At 48.5% G+C, this 18,981-nt stretch overlaps 1 protein-coding gene across 3 annotated transcripts; it reads left to right on the forward strand.

Moving 5' to 3' along the window:
- On the forward strand, positions 39-18,880 carry STK11IP (serine/threonine kinase 11 interacting protein). Of its 3 annotated transcripts, none has more exons than XM_021398830.1 (25): positions 39-198; positions 282-484; positions 1,879-1,953; positions 2,262-2,357; positions 3,271-3,378; positions 3,585-3,656; positions 4,527-4,656; positions 4,836-4,939; positions 5,549-5,638; positions 7,332-7,373; positions 7,883-8,050; positions 8,348-8,429; positions 8,539-8,898; positions 9,086-9,276; positions 9,434-9,562; positions 9,660-9,770; positions 10,573-10,768; positions 12,280-12,774; positions 14,234-14,349; positions 14,554-14,651; positions 14,845-15,023; positions 15,274-15,358; positions 15,839-15,921; positions 17,344-17,570; positions 17,894-18,880. In XM_021398830.1, the coding sequence occupies exons 1-25, from the start codon at positions 144-146 to the stop codon at positions 18,032-18,034; spliced, it is 3,636 nt and encodes a 1,211-aa protein (XP_021254505.1). In that variant the 5' UTR covers positions 39-143; the 3' UTR covers positions 18,035-18,880. The 3 variants fall into 3 exon arrangements, with proteins under 3 accessions (XP_021254505.1, XP_021254506.1, XP_021254507.1); XM_021398831.1 differs by having other exon boundaries at positions 9,089-9,276; XM_021398832.1 differs by lacking the exon at positions 9,434-9,562.

Genomic DNA, 18,981 nt, shown 5'->3' on the forward strand with positions numbered 1-18,981 from the left:
CCCGCCGTGGCGCGGCGCGTCTCTGTGGTAACGCGGAAGTGCGCCGGGCCGGGAGCGGCGGCGGCGGCGGCGCGGGGCGAGGTGAGCCGGGCAGGGCTGCGCTCCGCTCCGCTCGGCGTCCCGCATCGGCCTCCCCCGCGCGGATGGCGGCGGCGGAGCCGCTGGTGAGCGGCCTGGCGCGGCTGCTGCAGGAGACAGGTGAGCGGCGGCCGCTTCGGGGTGGGGGGAGGCCCGGCCGGCGGCGGCGCTCACGGGCCTGCCTCGCTCTCCCTTCCCTGCAGGAGACCTGGTCCTGGATGGCTCCAGCACGCTGACGCTGCTCACCCCCACGCTGCAGCACCTGACGCGGCTCTTCGAGCAGCACCTGGGCTCTCGCAACCAGCACCGCGGATTCGTGGCCCTGCCCTCGCACCCCGCCGAGACCGCCGCCATCCTCCAGGCGCAGTTCCTCTTCGACATGCTGCAGAAAACGCATTCTCTCAAGGTCCGTACTGCCAGAACGGGGCTGGGAGCGGTAGCGGCGGTGAAATGGGCCCGAAAGAAGAAGGGAATTGCATGTATAGGCTGCTCCTAGGTCCCACAGCAGTGCTAAGAGGTGCTGAGGCAGATCCTGCGGGTCTGTGTGTTCCCCGCGAGGCAGGTGGGAGACAACGGTCTGAATGTTGCTGGGAGAGTTTTACAGCAACGTGCTGAGCTGGAGGTTGGAACGGGGGCCCAGAGCCTGTGCAGAAATACAGCTCCTCTGACAGGGCAAGGAAGGGAAGGGAGCTCAGTCAAGAGGATGTTGTGGTCAGTGCTTAACCAAATAACAGGCCCCGGGCAGAGGGCAAGCTGCTGACTGTAGTGTCAGCTTGTTCAGATTCCTAAGTCAGTGGAAAAGAGAGAGAAGAAGGTGGTTAAGTTCCCCAGACACAAAGCAAAGATGGCATCTGACGTGAACTTTGTTAAAATTGACCGTGGTTGCTTCCCAGAATGCGCGTCCCCTGCAAATGATCCTGCTCAGCATGCTGCATGAGTGCTGGCAGCAGCGGGCAGTGATTCATTGCCGCCGTGGCTGTAGCTGTGAAAGCCGTAGTGCTGAGGAGGCCCTGGGACGTCTGTGCTGCACCTGATGAGTCACTTCTGCGTGCATGTAGCTGGCAGAGATGGTCTCTCTGGTTGTACCCTGGTGTCTGCAGTGGGAGTGTTAACTGCTTCCTTTCTTCCTTTGTCTGAAAGATTGTTTCTGTGCTGTCCACAGAAAGAAAAGGAAAGGAGCCGATTCTGATAAGCTCCTTTGTGGTATATGAACACAGTCTTAACTGCCCTGTGGTGGAAGAGCCTGTGGCTGCACTACAGAATGCAGAGAAGACGTTTGCAGGCACCTCAGTCTAATGTTAACAGTGTCTTGGAGACCAACATTATTCTCCGTGTACCTGCTTGTAATTTGCCTTATTTGGCCCGTTCTAGTGAAATGTACATGCACACCTCCCACCGGTGCTCTAGTTCCACTCAGCTGCTTGATAACCATAGCTCCAGTAGCTAGATTTGTTTTTATTTAGTTAATGCTGGTTGATGAGGATCCCAGCCGTCAGACCTTCCTGCAGGTCTGAAAGCGGAGAAGCCGTGTGAGCAAGGGAGAAGAAATGGAGCTGTACGGTCAGGCAGCCTTGTGCTAGCTAACCTGCTTTTCTGTTTGATCTTTATCAAATGATGGGACCATGAGACAGTGTAGATGTCAGCATGGAGTGCATTAAATAATGTTAAATAACAGAGCATGTTACTTAACACCTGAGCTGGAGAAGGGGCCCATTCACGGTGCATCAACAGCATTGCTTCACAAGTATTGCTTCATAAACTGAGGTTTATGTGAGACTTCTTTTCTGATTTTTTTTCTAGCTCATTCATGTTCCAAACTGTGCTTTACAGTCTGCTGTGAAGATATTCCCTTTCAAGTCCCTGCGGCATTTGGAAGTAAGTACAGGAGGCAGAACTGGCTTTCAGTCTTGCGGTGTGGCTGCTCTTTACTTAGTTTTGTGGTTGCAGAATGCTTCTACTCCTAAAAACTGGGTTGGCTTTTGTGGCCTGCCTACAAGGCTACATCTAAACTGCAACACTTGCTTAGGGTGCATCTTGGGTGTGAGTAGTGGTTGGAGTGCTGGGAAGGGAGGCTCCAGCAGGAAACTGGGAGGCCCCTTGTGCAGACGGGCCTGGCATGGCAGCTGCTCTTGCATTGTAATATTTTGATGTATGTTGTCCTTACGTTCTCATCACTGCTACAGTTGAGGTCTGTCCCTCCACATTGCCTCCGGGGTCTGCGATTTGTCTATTCTCAGCTGGAATCTCTAACCTGCTCCAAATGTATCAGGACACTGGAGGTGAGTGTCTCTGTACAGCTCACAGGGAGCTACACAGGAGATCAAACAGGGAAATATGGGGGCAATGTTAAGTACTGTATTAATCCATGTCATATACAGCTTTCACTCCCTTCCCCATTCTGGTCTCCTACCCCTCAAATAATGATGAAGAATTCCCTGGTTAATTACATCTGCACTCTGCAGTCTTCGTTTTAGCTGCTTGAGAATTTTTGGCTCTGGCCAATATTTGTATTGGCTAAGGCTGCCTATGCCCATTTTTTCCATTCAGAGTACTGTGTCTGGTCAGGGTTTATTTGGTTTTACCTCAGCAGTCTTAAGTTAGAGCTTACTGTCAGAAGGAAGCACTGTGCCCTGATGTCTTATCTGCACTCTTGCACTGCACGTTTCTGAGACATGAAGGCAAGCTGAACCATGGAGAATTGAGTAGTGTGGGTCATACTAGCAGTGGGGCTGTGGGCTTCTGTCTGGCTTGGAAGAAGCTGCCTGCTGGGGAGCAGCGGCCGCTGGCAGAGAGCACTTTGAGAGATTCTTTTGCCTGTCAGAGCATGAGTTGTTTGACCAGAGCATGTATGTCTGATTGTTGGCTCCATCCTTGATGGAGGTCTGAAAGAACATTTTTGTTAGGATGAACCTGTTTTCAGAGTCTCTGAATTATAACTTGTTAGGTTAACTTTGCTTCTTACACACAAGCAGCAATAAGCATCTCCCCTTCTTTCTGAAAATCTAACTATGGAATTTCCACCACCTCTGAATACTTGGCAATGACTTATAAGTCACTAATCCATTCTGAGCAGGCACGATCTGTAAGGCACAATATGTTGTCCTTGTTCTAGACTTGTTGTTCTGGTATGTTCATCTGCTGTTACAGTAACATCTAGTGCTAACCAAGGAATGGCTCCTCACTTCCTCCTAGGAAATCATTTCAGCATGTGGTGGAGATCTGAGCTGCGCTCTCCCCTGGTTGGAATTGCAGATGGTCAACTTCAGCTATAACTCCATCACTGCCTTAGATGACTCACTGGTGAGTTGGGCATCCTTCCTGCATGCCTGAGTGTAAGTGGGCAGATAATCATGGCCAGAAATTGACCACTCGTTGCTGGTGCTGCTTTCTCTGGGTGGGAGGGAGTGAGTGGTGTTAATTTTGCTGGCCTCTCCCAGCAGGACAGCCTTTCCATGCTGCAGTGGAGACATTTATAGGATCTGATCTAGTATCTTTTCATCCTTCAGCAATTACTGAATGCACTTAGAGTCTTGGATTTGAGTCACAACAAGGTCCAAGATTGTGAGCACTATTTAACGGTGAGTATTTGGGCTGAGTACCAGCATTCCCTTGTACAAAGAGGACACTGCTGAAGTGCTGTGATCATTGACCTGCTAGGACAATGTGAGCTTGCTAAGTGAAGTGTAAGACAGGAGACTGAAAATGTAGTTCAGCAGGCATGTGATATAGAGATAGCGCTTGCAGCTTTTAAACTGTTCCTCTGTATGTGCAGCCCATGCGCCACTGAGGCAGAGAAGGCAGTGTTCTTCATGTGCTCTGATAGAAGCCTTTGCTGTATGCATTGCCGCGTTTATCACTTGGCCACAACTCAGCGTGGCTGAGGCTTTGCTGTTATCTGTGCAGCCAGGCGTGGGGCTGAGATTTTCTGTTTGGTTTGTCCAGGCAGCCAGTAGCATTTCTTTCTTGCTGTAAGAAATCTCCTGTCAGTTACTTTAGAAGATGGAAGTTTGTCACAGCAGCATGCGTGGCTCTGGGAAAAGGCATTGAAATCCAGGCTCTGCTGAACTGGATGTGCAGCTTTTCACAGAAGCTGTGAAACAGCTTTTCAGCAAGTTGCTAAGGCTCACAGTATGTCATTTACCATTGTCTTTCCAAAGATGGGAAGGGGCTTCTTTTGGTAGCAAATTCAGTCCCCTCCTGTGCTCCACTGAAGTTGGTGGACAAGAAGAAAGGTCCTCCTTGCAAATTTTGTAAACCAGTTAGATTGTGCTGAGCGCCCCTAGACAAACTGCTCCAAAAATGAACATTGAAGTCTTGCTGTAGTCTGAGAAACTTGCTTTTTAAGTGGTTTTGGTGGGATGGAGAGAATGACAGGGACTACTACCCTGTCTTGAGTTCAGCACTGGGCTTTGAGCTAAGATCTCAGTGCTACTTTTCTCTCCTAACAGACCCTTTCAGAACTTGAGTACCTCAATCTGGCTTATAACTTCCTGTCCAAAGTGCCAAACCTTGGTGTCTTCAGCCGATCCAAGCTGGTGACTCTGATCTTGCGCAACAATGAACTTGACAGCATTAATGGTGAGCCTGCGGCTGAGAGGAGTGTTTGGGTTTGAGATCTCTCTTTCCCGAGGAGGAACAGCACTTGAAATCTTGGGCACAGCTATTTTTACATGTGTTCAATTTTGGGGAAGAGAGGCAGGGACAAGCTTTCTAAGTTGTATCTTCTAGTATGCTGATGGCTTCTCGCTTTGTTGTAGGGGTTGAACAGCTGGTGAATCTGCAGCACCTGGATGTGGCCTATAACCTGCTTCTGGAACATGCCCAGTTGGCATCACTGTCCACTCTACACTATTTAAAAAAAGTAAGTGTGAAGCCTGGTGGGTTGGTAGATTGGAGATGTTGTGGTCAGGAGAGGTGCAAGGTTAAGAAGAAAGTTTAGGAAAGTAAATTCAACTCTTGAGCATTTGATTTTAATGAGGGAAGCTGATGAGGGAGCCTTAGAGAGACACCTGTGTTTCTGTTTGTTTTCTGTGACCCTGCTTAAGCTAGTCTTTTTCTGTATGCTCATCCCCATCTCTTTGTTCTCCCTTTCCAATTTTAACACCATCAAGTTCAGTAAGAATTCTCCCCTAGTGCTTTTGCAGATTTGTAGTGTTTGAAGAAGTCTGAAGGTAGGTAACTGCAGGAGCACCTGTGAAGGAAAATTAGCTTACAAGGGACTTCTCTCAACATTTCTCAGTCAGTACTGAAGAGGCTCCTGATGATTTAGAGGCTTGATAGGAAATACTTGAATTTAATTCTCTATTTGCTGAACAACTTTCAGAAAGCATTGTAAAATCTCCTGGATTGATCACCATTCCTCTGCAAAGATGCTTCATGAGGCAGAAAGAAATCCTGGAGTCTCTAGGTAGATTAAACTGAGGCATAGAATGTTGCTTCTAGTAACTGTTTCTCTGATTCCTTCCCCTAGCTGCATCTAGAGGGAAACCCATTATGGTTCCATCAAAACCACCGACCTGCAACCCTTGTACATGTATCTCCCAGGGCAGCCTCCTCCAATGTGAGTATTGCTATGTGCCTCCTGCCCCAGTGCTGAAGGTACCCTGTGTGTTCTGGTGCTCAGGGGCAAACAAGGAGAAATAATCCTGTAAACCTGAAAATTGAATCGAGTAGTTCTGGAGTGGAGGCGGGTGGGGTTCAGGCAGAGTAACTTATCCTCAGTTTTTCATGGCTGATCTCAGGTTTGCAAGACCTCAAATCTTAACACTTCTTCCCTTTCTGCTTCATCAGTTTTGAGACAAGTTGAGCATGCTTGAAGGAGTCTCCTCTTCCATAACTTCCCTCTGTTCTATTGCACCTTATGTCTAATTAAGGAGAGCTTGAAAAAAAAGTTGGAGACCAGCTCTTTACACAGTCTCAGTAGTGGTAGGACAAGGGAGAATGGCTTTAAACTAAAGGAGGGGAGATCTAGATTAGACGTTAGGAGGAAATTCTTTACTCAGAGGATGGTAAGGCTCTGAACGGGCTGCCCAGGAAAGCTGTGGGTGCCCCATCCCTGGATGGAGGGCCAGGTTGGATGGGGCCCTGGGCAGCCTGACTTAGTGGCTGGCAACCCTGCCGAAGGCAGGGGGGTTGGAAATGGATGATCTTTAAGGTCCCTTCCAACCCAAGGTATTCTATGATATCTCTCTATATCATATCACACAATGAATTCCAGAATTATTTTATCTGCTGTCTTCTAAAACTTCTGTAATTTGGTTGAGCCCTCTTCTCAAACTAGTGAGTGAGTAACAACAAGCACTGGTGATGCTCAGTGGCTTCCAGAACAACAGCAAAAAAATGGTGCTGTAACCAAGGATCTCCCAAACACAATTTGTTCACATGAAACTCAGTTGTATAAACAGGCATTCAATGTCTGTTTCTACCTCAGTGAAAATACTGCAATGCATTTGCGTCAGTCTAACACATTTTCCAGTAACAGTGCAAATTGAAACCTTATCTTGCTGGATCTGCACTCAGCTCTTGGCTACTACTGCAGAAAGTTGGGACTGAGGCTAAGGACGCAGTGTGCTGCCGCTCCTGGCAGGATCCTGTCTCATGCAGCCATACTCCCTGCTGCCACATCAGAAAACCCATGTGCTGCCTTTACCCATGTTCCTGTCCATGAGGGCAGTTTTCTTACTGTAATCCTTAGTCTGAAGCACTGTCAGCCAATTGAGGGAAGGAGTTGTCCAGCTCTGCTCTGTGCTGGTGCAGCCTCACCTCAAGCACTGGGTGCAGTTTCGGCACTGCAATGTTAGAAAGACATAAAACTATCAACATCCAGAGGAGTGTGGTGAGGGTCTAGGGGGCAAGATGTATGAGGAGTCGCTGAGATCACTTGATTTGATCTGCCTAGAGAAAAGGAGACTGAGGGGAGGCCTGATGGTGGCCTGCAGCTTCCTTATGAGGGGAGCAGAGGGACAAGTGCCGATCTCTTCTCTCTGGTGACAGCAACAGGACCCGAGGGAATAGCATGGAGCTGCATCAGGGGAGGGTCAGGTCCCTTCTGGCCTTACATGCTGTTAAGTCAAGTAGCTGCAACTCAAGGCATGGTGGATAGGCAGGAACAGGGCTGTTTCTGGTAGTCTTTGCAGTGTTGTGCCAAGGATCCCAACTCTGGATGGCCTGAAGGGAAATAGGAGTCAGTAAATATTGTCCTGAGTATGTGCCAGCCAAGTGGAACCTGACTGCACATGGGTCTCTAATTACAGTTCCTCTTGGATGGAGAGCCCCTCTCTTCCTCGGACCTAATGGTAAGTACAGTTGCTGTAACCTAATCTTGCTGGCTTTGGGAGTGGGAAGTGTGACAGGTTTCTGCATCCTCATGCATCCAGTAAAATCCATGTTAGCTGTCTTGATTGTTTTAAGCATGTTCATTTTGGCTCAGTCCATGATGATTCTAAGTAGTTGTTGGGACTGGTCAGCATAACTTATTCTGTCCTACGTACCCTTGCAGAACTTGGAGCCTTGCCTGTTTCCCTTTCAGGCACTATCTGAAACGTGACACTTGAATTACATTTCAGCAAAACAAATGTTTCCCATCATCTCATCTGCTGCTTTTAGGAGACACAGAGATTGTGTTAAATTGGAGTAGCCCTGATAAACGGTTCAGTTGGCTGGGCAGGATCTGTTGTCACCGTTTCTACTGAGATGGTAGAAGTTTGGGGTGAGGGACAGGGAAGTTGCTAACTTGAGTTGTGGCCTGGCTACCTTGTCCCCCCCTTCACACTCAGCAAGCAGCTTTCTCTTCTTTTGGATTCAGCACCTTCCAAAATTAGTGCCAAGTGTGTCACAGTCCATCCACACTTCTACCTCAGAGAAGACCATACTGGACCGCAATGCTCTGGACAGTTCCTGTGCTGCAGACTTCAGTGATAGCCAGTCCCCAGCGGAGAATGTGGCTGTCAGGCTCCCTCGGAAGAAAGGCAAGGTCTGGAACAGGGACAGCTTCTTATCCATGTAGCTGGTGTGTTGGGTGAGGGGGGTTGCTGCTCCATGGAAGCCTCATGGCTGTGGGATGTGGTCTTGTACTGACTGAGTATGACTGAACCTCTTCAGTGCTCTACATTAGGAAGGGACTTGTCTTAAAGTCAGTCTTGACGTACTGTAACAAATGCTTCACGGTGTGCTTCTGTGCTGTAACAGCAGTGAGCCTTTTGGCTTGGCAGAGCCTGTGATCAGATGCTGTTCTGGTGCCTCCCGACTATTCTTATCCTGTTTGTTCCAGGGAAAAGTCAAAGTGCGCAGAGCGAGCATTTCAGAGCCCAGTGACACAGAACATGAGTCCCAGGCTTTACCTCTCACTGCTGGTAAGGCTTGTTCTTCTTCCTCAGTAATACAGCAGCTGAGCTGCCTGTAGTCAGAGGAGTGGTTTGGCATGGTGACTATTGTCATAATTCCCAAGTTTTGTCTCTGCAGGCCTGGTCCTACAGCATCAGAAGGAGATGGAGCGCATGGACAGTTTCAGAGATCGCTTTGGTGTTGACTGGCTGCAGTACAAGAGACTGGAGGAGCATGACCAAGTACCTGTCATCTGCCGTAGCCGTTCTGCTGATGAGATCACAGGCGGACCTGCAGCAGTAGATTTGCAGAGTGAGAGCTTTGACCCAAAACAAGTAAAACCCCAAGTATCCCCAAAAGAATCCTCTCCTGCTTTCAATGATGCTGGGGAAGAAGGAGAACCTGAAGTACAGCCTGGTGAGCCTGTGGGAGGAGAACAGAGAGAAGAGGAGGCAGATGAACTAATGCTGGGAGAGGAAGAAGATGAGAAGCCAGAAGGTAAATGTTGTTTTTTTTTCCACTGCTATGTGTGAGGGCTTGGGTGATGATAGAATAGTTGGATCAAATGTGATCTCCCTAAAGCTTTGTCATACTACTCAGCACTGTGGGACTTCTAGGGACTTTGGACAAGCAGGCCTGAAGGCCTTCTGTGTGCACTGACTTGTGCTGTTGTCTTGTTTGGCAGTAGACCTTTGCCAGCCAGTGCTGGTGAGCCAGATAGAAGGTGAAGGGGACCCAGAGTCAGACTGGATCTTCCTGCGGGTCACAGCTAGGCATGTGATTGAGGTAGAACTGAAAGCTGCCAGAGTCCTCCACAAGCTGGAGCTGAAATGCCTGCAGAAGATAGAGACCTCTGAGATGAGCTGGAAGAGGATGGTGAGTTTTTCCTCTGTCTGAGCCTTTGGCATCTAACTCCCTATATGTGTCAACATTCTGGATTTTGACTTCTGTCACAGCACCCTGTAGGTGTTTTCCTAATGCCTGCAAAGCCTGACTGAGAGTCTCTTCTACCCTATGCATATGTATCTAACAGCATCAAAATTGCAAAATTACAATAGTACCTGCAATAACGCAGCAGAAGCCAGCACCAGCTCTATTCCAAAGCTGGAGTCGGTCCAGCTCCCAGATGCTATCAGGATCTTTCCAGGAGAATCAAGTCTGTGTAAGGCATTGTTTGTGACATTTGTTACAAACAAATATAGTCTACGTGCTGGATGCTGTGCCATCTTCCTGGAATTTGGGTTTTTTGTCTCCTGCAGGATCTGGAGCGAGTTTTCCCTGTCCTTACATTGCACTTCACCTACATTCGCAAGGACCGGCAGAAGCGCAAATACGTGGTGCTGGATGACTGTCCAGAGCAGTGTCTGCAGGTAGGGGAGGCTGGGGGGAAGAATGGAGAGGGGTGCAGTTTTTCTGGAAGATGCTGGATTCTGCGAGAACAGAGCTTCTCAGAGCACACATCCATCTGCTGTCCTGTGACTATCTAGGTAGACAGTGTCTCGCTTGTAAGCTCAGGATTGATGCTGTTGCACAGATGACCTGTGGAGGGCCCTTTAAGCATGACCATGAACAGCGGAGCTTCACGAGCATGAACACGCTCTCAAGGAAAAAGCCTTGCAGTTTTTTCCCATTGGGAATAGGTGTGCTGACTTCTAGTAATTAAGTTGGTGATCCCTACTTGTTGTGAACATGCAACATAATGTTTTCAGGATGCTGCATGATGGGCTAGCCTGTGCCTAGCCCTCTGTATGATGAGAGTATCAGTGCTATGGCAACTATACCATAGCTGTAGTGACTCTGGACTCAAATCCAAGTACTTTTCTCCAGATACTGTTGTTTAAATACAGTTATGCAAGCTGCCGCAGAGAAGACACAAATAGATGAGACCTTTAAGACTAGAGTTCCAAGAAGAGCCTGTAAGGATGTAGATATGAGGCACAGACCTGCAAACAGGTTCTCTTGGTATTTGGCAGTGAAGCCCCATGCCCTTAGCAAAGCTTACCCAGACTGGCTGTTGTACCTTGTGTAGATGAGATGTGGTCCTGCTCCCCTTGCACTCTGAAGTGCTGTGATGAGGCTTACTAGGAGACTCACTGATGTCAGAGGCCTGCTTTTATTAGGACAGTTATAGCTGCCTGCTAATGCTTTCTTTCACTTCGCTGCTACTTCTAGTGTGTGCTTCAAGTGTTGTCCCCAGCTGTGGAAGAGAATCGGCGAAATCAGGACCAGGAGAAGGAATCCCTGAGGCTCCAGTGCTTGAAATGCAAACTGGAGTTTTTGCAGTCCCTGGCTTCCTGGCAGCAAGGTCCTTATCCTGCAGAGGCTGGAGACACCAAACATTTGGAGACGCTAGTTGCCTCAAATCAAGGTAGGATGTAGTCTCCAGAAAAAAGGATGTGTTCTAGTGCATAGGCAGGCTACCAAAATGGCAGCCAAGGTGCAGAGCATAAAATGTGTAGGAGGGAGTGATGCCCTGGCTGTACTGGAATTAAAACCTGTTATGGGATGTACTCTCAATTGGCCCGCTTGGTCTAGGTAGAGAAGAGCTTGTCTTTTTCACTAGGAGAAATAAGCCACTCTTACTGTTAAGCACACACTACTTCTATTGTAGGTGGCTCCTGGCCTGGGAGGACATTAGGGGTGCTGGAAACTGGCAAATGGTCCACAGAAATCTCAAGTCTAAAAGAAGTCTTAAAAGTCACGTAGTGTCTTATCCTGTTGAAACTGTGGTCAGTTCTATCACAGAAACTAATTTGTTCTAAAAGGCCTTTGATAATAGAGGCTTCCAGGGAGTCTGCTTCAGTATTTCTGATAAAGCTTTGGCTGTTAGACATCAGAAAAACAACCACAACCCTAACCTAAGTCTTCCAGGCTGTGATCTTAATCCCACTCTTGCTTCCTCTATGGTGGGTGATTTATTCCTTTCTTTATGCTGGAGAGCTGTTCTCCCCCTAGGCAGCTAGTACTGTCTTCTGTCCTCTAGACTAAATAAGCTCAACTCCCAAGATAATTTACTTGTCAGTCATATCTTGTACAATCCAGTTATTCTTGCTGATCTCCTCTGTGCTCTTCTTGACTTGTCCACATTTTTCTCTGGATGTCTGACGCTAGATGTGGTATTTCAACTGAGGCGTTACTAGTGCTGAATAAGCGTCTTCTAATTGCTGAGTTTTTCAAAGCTCAGCTTGTATTTGAAGTTTCAGCATTGTGCCCAGCATTAGGTCAGAAGATTCTGCTGGTATGAGGAAGTATCCTGGGATGGGAGAACTCTGCATTGAGGGCAGAAGTGCTGTCCCGGCTTCCTTCTATCCCAGGACGCTTTCTTCTTTACCCTAGGCTAATCTTTCCCCCTAGGGAGTTCCAGGATGTAGCTGGGAGTGTGGTGTAGGTGAAAGTTAGCATCAGGAAGTAAAGTCTGAAGGGTTGACAGCTGGAGAATGGACACAGCAGGCTTGTAGGTTGGCTGGCTGAAGATAAGGAGGTGACTAAGGAAAGCTGCATTGACTGATCATGAGCTTGGGCTTCAAAGGCAGTGTAAGCACTTGTGGATGTTAAGTGGAGGAGAGGGATCAGCCAAAATCCTGATACGGTTTCAGTTGCAGCTACAGTATACACTGGTCACTCTGGTTCTGAGCATGGCTATTTCAGGTGACTGTCGGCACCCATCTGGAATTCCCCATTGATTTTCAGTGGGGAGTTGTGTAGGATATGATTCGGAACAGAGCTGCTCAACAAACTGCTGAAGTCAGAATATATCTAACTATCATCTGCTTTGAAAGGGATGGTTTGAGGTTTGCAGAGGGAGGGGAAAAAAGTAAAAACATGTTGTGGCAGAGCTGTTGCATTTATTTTCTTTATCCCTGATGAAATCTTCCATAGATGCTTCAGTAGCTGGTGAACCCATAGCCTGTCCCAGTTGTTCCAGTGACCACGTGGTAATCCTGCCCTCGGAAGTAAGCTCCAGCACACCTGTGCCACCCAACCATGATGGCACAAGTGAGGACCTGTCAGACTCTGTCCTGGAGGGAGGCAGCCAGCAGGAGGGCCTAGAGGAAGTGCCTGCTCTGGCCAGGGAGAGTGGGAAGTTCTACATCGGTGGGGAGGACAGCTCAGAGGTGGATACCAGCAACAGCACCAGGACCCCGGAGCTGAGTGGCGAGCATGACAGCACTATCCATTCCAGCTCCCACAGTACAGATGGAGGCTGTGGGAAGAAGGAGCTGGGCATGAAGAGCCAGTACTTGTCCCTCAGCCACACAGACACCAATGGAGGCAGCTTGATGGGGAGTTACCGTTACAGTGCTTCTCGTGGACCCACTCCTTCACAGCTCTCTTTGAACTGTGAGTCAGAGGAAACATGGAACCTCAGTCCATGTGAGTATGTCAGAGCTGCACAGCGTTTAAGGGTGCTGACCACTGTTTCTAGTGCTTGCAGGCTGTGCTGCTTCCTGTTTAATGTGGAAAGGGATCATCAACCACAAGCCACAGTGACTGGTTCTTGTGGGCTATGCTTCACGTCCCTCTCTGTTCAGTCCTCATGCCTGAGGGAAGGGAAAACTGAGTGAGCACCTAATTGGACCCTAGTATTGCTCAGACTTTGACTAATGGCATCTTTTTCTGGGAGCTGCGCTGCTCAGTTACCAATACACAGGGTTCTTGTAGCACTAGTGAGCTGCCAGCTGGAGTGTTGTTTTTGGAGAAGAGTACACACAAAATTCCTCTGCTTCTAGTTTCTGCCCTAAGCGTAGAGTGAGGCTAGTGTGTTTACAGGAGGCTCTGGTTAGAGGTTTTACAGCCACTTGTATTCTCCTCAGTGGTTTTGGTGAGCTGAGATGACAAAGCCTGTCCAAAAAAAAAAAAAACCAGATTGTATGTGAGGGCTGTCATACAAAGCAGCAGCTACTGGGATGTCCACACATGCTTTAATTGAAGGGCCTTGGATTTCTGTTGTGACAGAGGCTGCTTTTGCTTGGGCATTGATATGTAACTTATGGAATAACCAAAGCTGGAGAGGACCAGTGGTAGTCACCTGGTCCAGTCCACCAAGTGAGTCAATTGAAAGTGCACTATAGTCATTATTTAGAAACTTGTCAGCTTCTCCATCTATAGAGATCTCCCCTGGCCTTTCAAATCTGCTCTGCTTCTGAAGAGGACTCAGTGTAAGTCTAGTCTTTAGGACTACCATGTTCAGTCTTGTACACTCAAAATAAGTGTGAGAGGTAAAGCACGTCAAATCACAAGATTCCAATTCAAAACTGAGGCCATGGAAAAAGTTTCTTCTGAGAAGCTGATTAATGTAGAATTTCTAGTGGAGAATGGGCCCTACTGGGATGTGTGTTCTCTTGGACAGTATCATGGCTATTGTGTATATGATTTGGTCATACAATTGCACGGGAAACCTAAGTTAGGTTTTTAAGCAACTTTCTTTGTGTCTTCAGCAGTCCCTTTCAGCCTTACTGTAATCTGAGTCAGAGTAGGAGAAGTTGACCAACTGAAATGGGAAATGTCTTTTTGGCTTTGCGGAATTGTTCTCCTGCCAAATCTGTCAGCAAAGCAGTGTACCCCCCTGATTAAACAGCTGAGCATAGGTTGAAGATGAGCTAGACCAAAGCCTTGTACATCTGAAGGGGTGAGTGTCAGAGAGATGGAATCCCCTCATATTTGATATTCCAGGCCACAGCCTGGAAAGCCCTAGTTCTGACCTTGTTTTGAGAAGAGATACTTGAGGGAATGTCTTGAGAGGATAATGCTGCTTCCCCACTGCCAGGTCTGCATGCTTGAACAGCTTCTGGTCAGTGGGAAGAGTCTTGATCCCACCCTTTGCTCTCCTCAGCTGCTAACAGCATGCTGAACACAAGGGACTTCCGTTCCGTGGATCATCGCCTGAAGCTGTACTTGGATATGGAGGTTTTTGAGGAGAATGATGAGGAGTTCCAGTGCTTCCTCAAGGTGAGCTCCTGAAGCTCCTCTCCTGCAGCCTGTGGGTAGCCCTGCTCCTAGGCTATCCTCGCTGCACTGCAAGTTCTGCTCTGGGGTGGTGTTCTGGAGACTGGGGGGTGCGAAGGGAGCTGAAGCATGTCTGGGTCAGCCTTCTCCATAGGTGGGCTGGCAGGGGTCAGGCCAGTACTGTCACCTGTCCTCTCTGTGCTCCAGGTGGCCATGGTGAAGTTTGGCCGACAAGGAGAGTTCCTCTCAATTCTGGTTGCCTCTAACCTCAGGATTTATGTGCTGGAAGTCACTGGGGTTATCAGGTGAGGAGAATGGTGGTGAGTGAGACCTTGCAGCAAGGCTGTGAGTGCTGGGTAGTGCCTGCCCCTGCCAGCCTTACCCGAGAGGTGTGGTGACATGCAAAGGCTCTTCTGGTAAATCCCCCCCTGCTGCAATCTTTTGTGGTAGAGGAGATGGAGCAGCCTGCTGCTGCTGAAGGCTGTGTTCTGTGATTAGGGGACAACCTGCAGACTGGCTGAAGAAGGATGCCTCTCACTACCTGTCTGATATTTCCCATCTGGAAGTGGGACTTTGCCACCAGAGCTTGCGAATGGAGTTTGAGAACCCAAAAGCCTCCTACAATCTGCTGATCCGGAGCCAAAGTTGCTGTGACCAGTTCCTGCAGACCCTGACATGTAAGAGTAGATCTGTAGCGGGAGGGTGGGAAAGGATTTGGAGGATTTTCTCCCGGAGAGCTACAAGGAGATCTAAAGTCCGATGTATGTTGGAAATTCGTATCTTGCCAGCTCAGAAAAAAGTCTGGGGGAGAATCCCACTGGTATCATAAATTCCAGTGTCTCTCTACAGACTAGAGAACCCTCCTGAACTGTTAAGTACTGTCCCTGGGCTTGCAATAAAAGATGTCTTCCTTCTACCCATCTTTAGATCTCATGCAAGAGCTGCCTGCCAAGCACAGAAGTAAGGTGAAGGAAATCCCCACTGTGGAAATGAATCCTCAACATTGGCTATGGTAAGAACAGCCTCTGAGAGGTTGGGAGTTTGAGTAGAAAAGGATTTCTGCTTTTCCAGCAGTGCCTGGGAAGCAGAGTGCTCAAAACAGGGCAGCAGAAGCACTGCAGGAGTGGCTGCTACGTCTGTACGATACGCTTAAAGCAGCTGGCTCAGGTGCCTGCTGCAACAGGGGTGAGCAGGCAAAGGGGTTTCACAGACTGAGTGAGGCACAGCAACTCCAGTTCTCGTGTGAGTAGAACATAGTGGAGTGTGGAAGAGGGGGAGGCATAGTACTGCCTCCTCCCTTGAGGGAAGCATTTAGTCCCTAGCTGGCAAGGTGGTGGGTAGAGTGAATAACAGGAGAGAGGTATTTTGCAAAATCCAGAAGAGTTGGGTCTGTCCCTTCCCCAACTGGACAGCCAACACTAACTGGCTCACAGCAAGCCTAGACTAGGAACAGAGTGCCTCTTTGAGTGTTCTACTGTTGTGTCTCCTCCAGGCCTCTGCTGGACTCCAAGAACACAGATTCTGCAGCTGCAGATGGCACTTGCTTCTTCTACCTGCTGGCCTACCTGATTCAAGGTACAGGAGATCCCAGTGGCCAGATCTACCATACTCTGTGCTTTCTGCTCACGTGCTTGTGTTTTTGATGTACAGCATGTGGGAACGCAGCTGGGCCATGGCTTCACCAGCAAGATGTGGTAGGGTGATGAGTGAGGGCTTTTTAGTGTTGAGATATAGGACAGCAGCATGCTTCTTCCTATATATCTGCTGGATTTCCTAGCCCTTTTCTGCTCAGAAGTCAAGACTCTGGGGAGCATTTGGTCCTGCACACCAGATTTGGTGAAAACTTAGAATGGCTTCTGAGAAGATGGTGGTGATCCAAAGGTTGTATTGCTGCCATGAGCTCAGGGGTAACACACAGCTGGTAGTGTATGAGGAGCTGAAAGGCTCTTCACTTTGTGAGGAAGAAGCAGGTCTCTAACCTCCTACACAATGGAATAAGAGGAGCCTGCTGGAGTCCACCAAGTTCTATGCCAGATCTTGCTGATGTCCACATGAGCTACACCTGGTATTTGAGTATTCCTTGAACAATTCCATTGTCATCTTATCTTGGGACATTGTTTTTGTCACTGCTCTTGCAGCCTCTTTTGCTGTTGGCCATCAGGAAGATATGAGGACTAGAAGGAATCTGTGGGAAGTATGTTTCTTAGTCTCATTCTAAGCTGAATAAATAGCTTGCAGGAAGAAGAATTTAAAAGTACGCTTTTGTTACTCAACAGTTTTTTTTTCCTTTTTTAGAGTTCAGTGCCCAAAACTGGACACAGTTCAAGCTGAGGCCTTGCTGCCAAGTAGACAGGACTAATTAAACACCCCATCTCTGATATTCCTATTAATTCCCAAGAGTGAGATGTGACAAGAAAAGCAACATGTTGCTGTAGCGGTTTGTGATTCCCTGTTACCTCAGCCAGTTCTGTGCATTTGACTTACTCCCAAATTCTAGTGATTTTCATTTGCATCCACTGGAAGCAACTGGGTGATATTTATACTCCCTCCAAAACTATCCTGCTTTCTGCTGTATTTAGGACATGTCCCATCTTGGTATTAAACTTTATTTATGCTGTGTCCCATCTGTCAGATCTACAGGCAGGCAAATTCAGGCCAAAAAAGGCATTCTTTTAACTAGAGCTACTGACTTTGAAATAAGGAATAGTAGGTTGTTGAAGAGGTCAAAGTACTGAAGTTCCTTTTCCTGCCTCACATGAGGATATTGGCTGGACAAGGCTAGCTGGGTGGCAGTCTTTTGTGTGCATGCTCTAGCAATGAGCTTGGTCAAGCCCAGGTACATTTATCTACCCTTCTTTAGTCTGGAAGCTGGATACTGCTGTTCACCCAGTTACTGTTGCTGGAAAGGATTTCCCTAGGGAAGGAATGGAAAGCAAAGCTGGTTCTGTGGTGACTCAGGCTCTGAGCAAAGCCTCTCATTCCCTTATATCCTTTTAGGGACATCTGCTTTCCCTGTGACCCTGCTGAGCACACGAAGCATGCTGTTTCTGCTGGATGAAAATCACCAGTGGCAGGTGCAACTCCCCTCGGATGCAGATCGTGAGGCAGAAATGCCTTCTAGGAGCAACGTCCAGTTGAAGGAGAAGCAGCCAATCAGCAGTATTAGCAATGTCATAACCTATCGCCTCTGTCCTTGCGACATCAAGCTGATGCTTTATGATGAGGTAACCAGGGGAGGTCATAGGGCACACAAGATGCTGGGGGCTGGATTGTCCTCAAATCCTGTTACTGCCAAGAGCGTTTTGGGGCTGTCATCTCCCATCCTAACCCAGGGCCTTGCACCACAGAGGAGAGGGGGTGCAGCAACATGCTGCTATACAAAAGTCATGCAGGGACACTTTCATGGCTGGCAGCAGAGCAGGAGAAAGATATCACTTAGAAACTGGGAGGAGCTGGCAGCCGTGCTGTAGAATAGCAGCTCAGGGCTGATCAGTGCCTTTGAGGTGGGGCCCTGCTCATCCACCTCTATCTCTTTCCTTCCTTACAGGTGCTGAAGGTGGAGAGGTCTTGGCACATCCGCACAGAGTGCCCAGAGCTCCTGGCAGAGCTGGTGGAGTGGATCCGCAGGCCCTGGGAGGAGATGTTCTCTATTGAGCTACGGAGAGCTGTGTACGAGGGACTGGAGTGAGCTTGCCAGCTGTAGGCAGGCAGGACTTGGAGTCATGAATGCTGCTGTACTGGCAGTGGTGCACAAATGTGTCCCCTCCCATCTGATCTTGCTGTCCTGTGGCCTTTGCTTTCTACTCTAGTCTTGCCCCTGGCCCTTTCTGGTGAGGAGGAGGGGAGCACACAATGGTCCAGACTTTGCACAGTCACTCACCTGCACTGGGCTGGCCGTGGAAGGAGGAGGTTGAGGATGTTCCTGGAAATACTGTGTAAGCTACACAAAGTTTTAACCTGGTGGTGTTTGCTAGTCTCCTTCAGGATAGTACGAAGTGTTACTGAAGAGGGGAGCTGAGCCAGAGCGTGTTCAATGGGATGTGGTGTGACTCAGGCAAATCAGCAGGGCAGAGGCAGTTGGATGCTGTGGTCTTTCGAGCAGATGTATTTGCTGCCTTCCTGGCTGTCTCAGAACAGCTGCCAGCGTCTGCTGATGATCCTTTCTTTTCTTTTTCTTTCTCCCTCTTCCTTTTATCCACAGCTTCCCAAAAGCTCCCTGCTTCAAACAGGAGCCTGACTGCACGAAGGGATAAGGCATATGTTGTACTATTTACCCCACAGAGAGCCCTTACCTGCCTGCCTGGCAGGGCATGGCTCAGTCTGCTGCTGTAGTCTTTCACTGTCACTGGGGAGGGAGGAGCAGATAGGCTCTGACCACAGAAATGTGTTACTCATTGTTGAGGGGTCAGGACCCTCATGGACACTGGCAGGTAAAAGTGAGGCTTAGGCTTTTCTGAGCAGTCCAAAAGCAAAAGTCTATTTTAACATGAGTTTTACTATTTTCTACTGTAATAAAAAGCTTATATTTATTGAATTGCCATTTTTTCCTTGCCTCATCCTCTTGCATTGCTGCAATGTGCTAGTAAGGTCTTGCATACTAGCTTCTTCCGTTTCCAGGAGCCAGTTCTGGGGCTG

The sequence above is a fragment of the Numida meleagris genome, chromosome 5 (genome assembly GCF_002078875.1).
Source record: "Numida meleagris isolate 19003 breed g44 Domestic line chromosome 5, NumMel1.0, whole genome shotgun sequence".
In the NCBI taxonomy this organism is placed as follows: Eukaryota; Metazoa; Chordata; class Aves; order Galliformes; family Numididae; genus Numida; species Numida meleagris.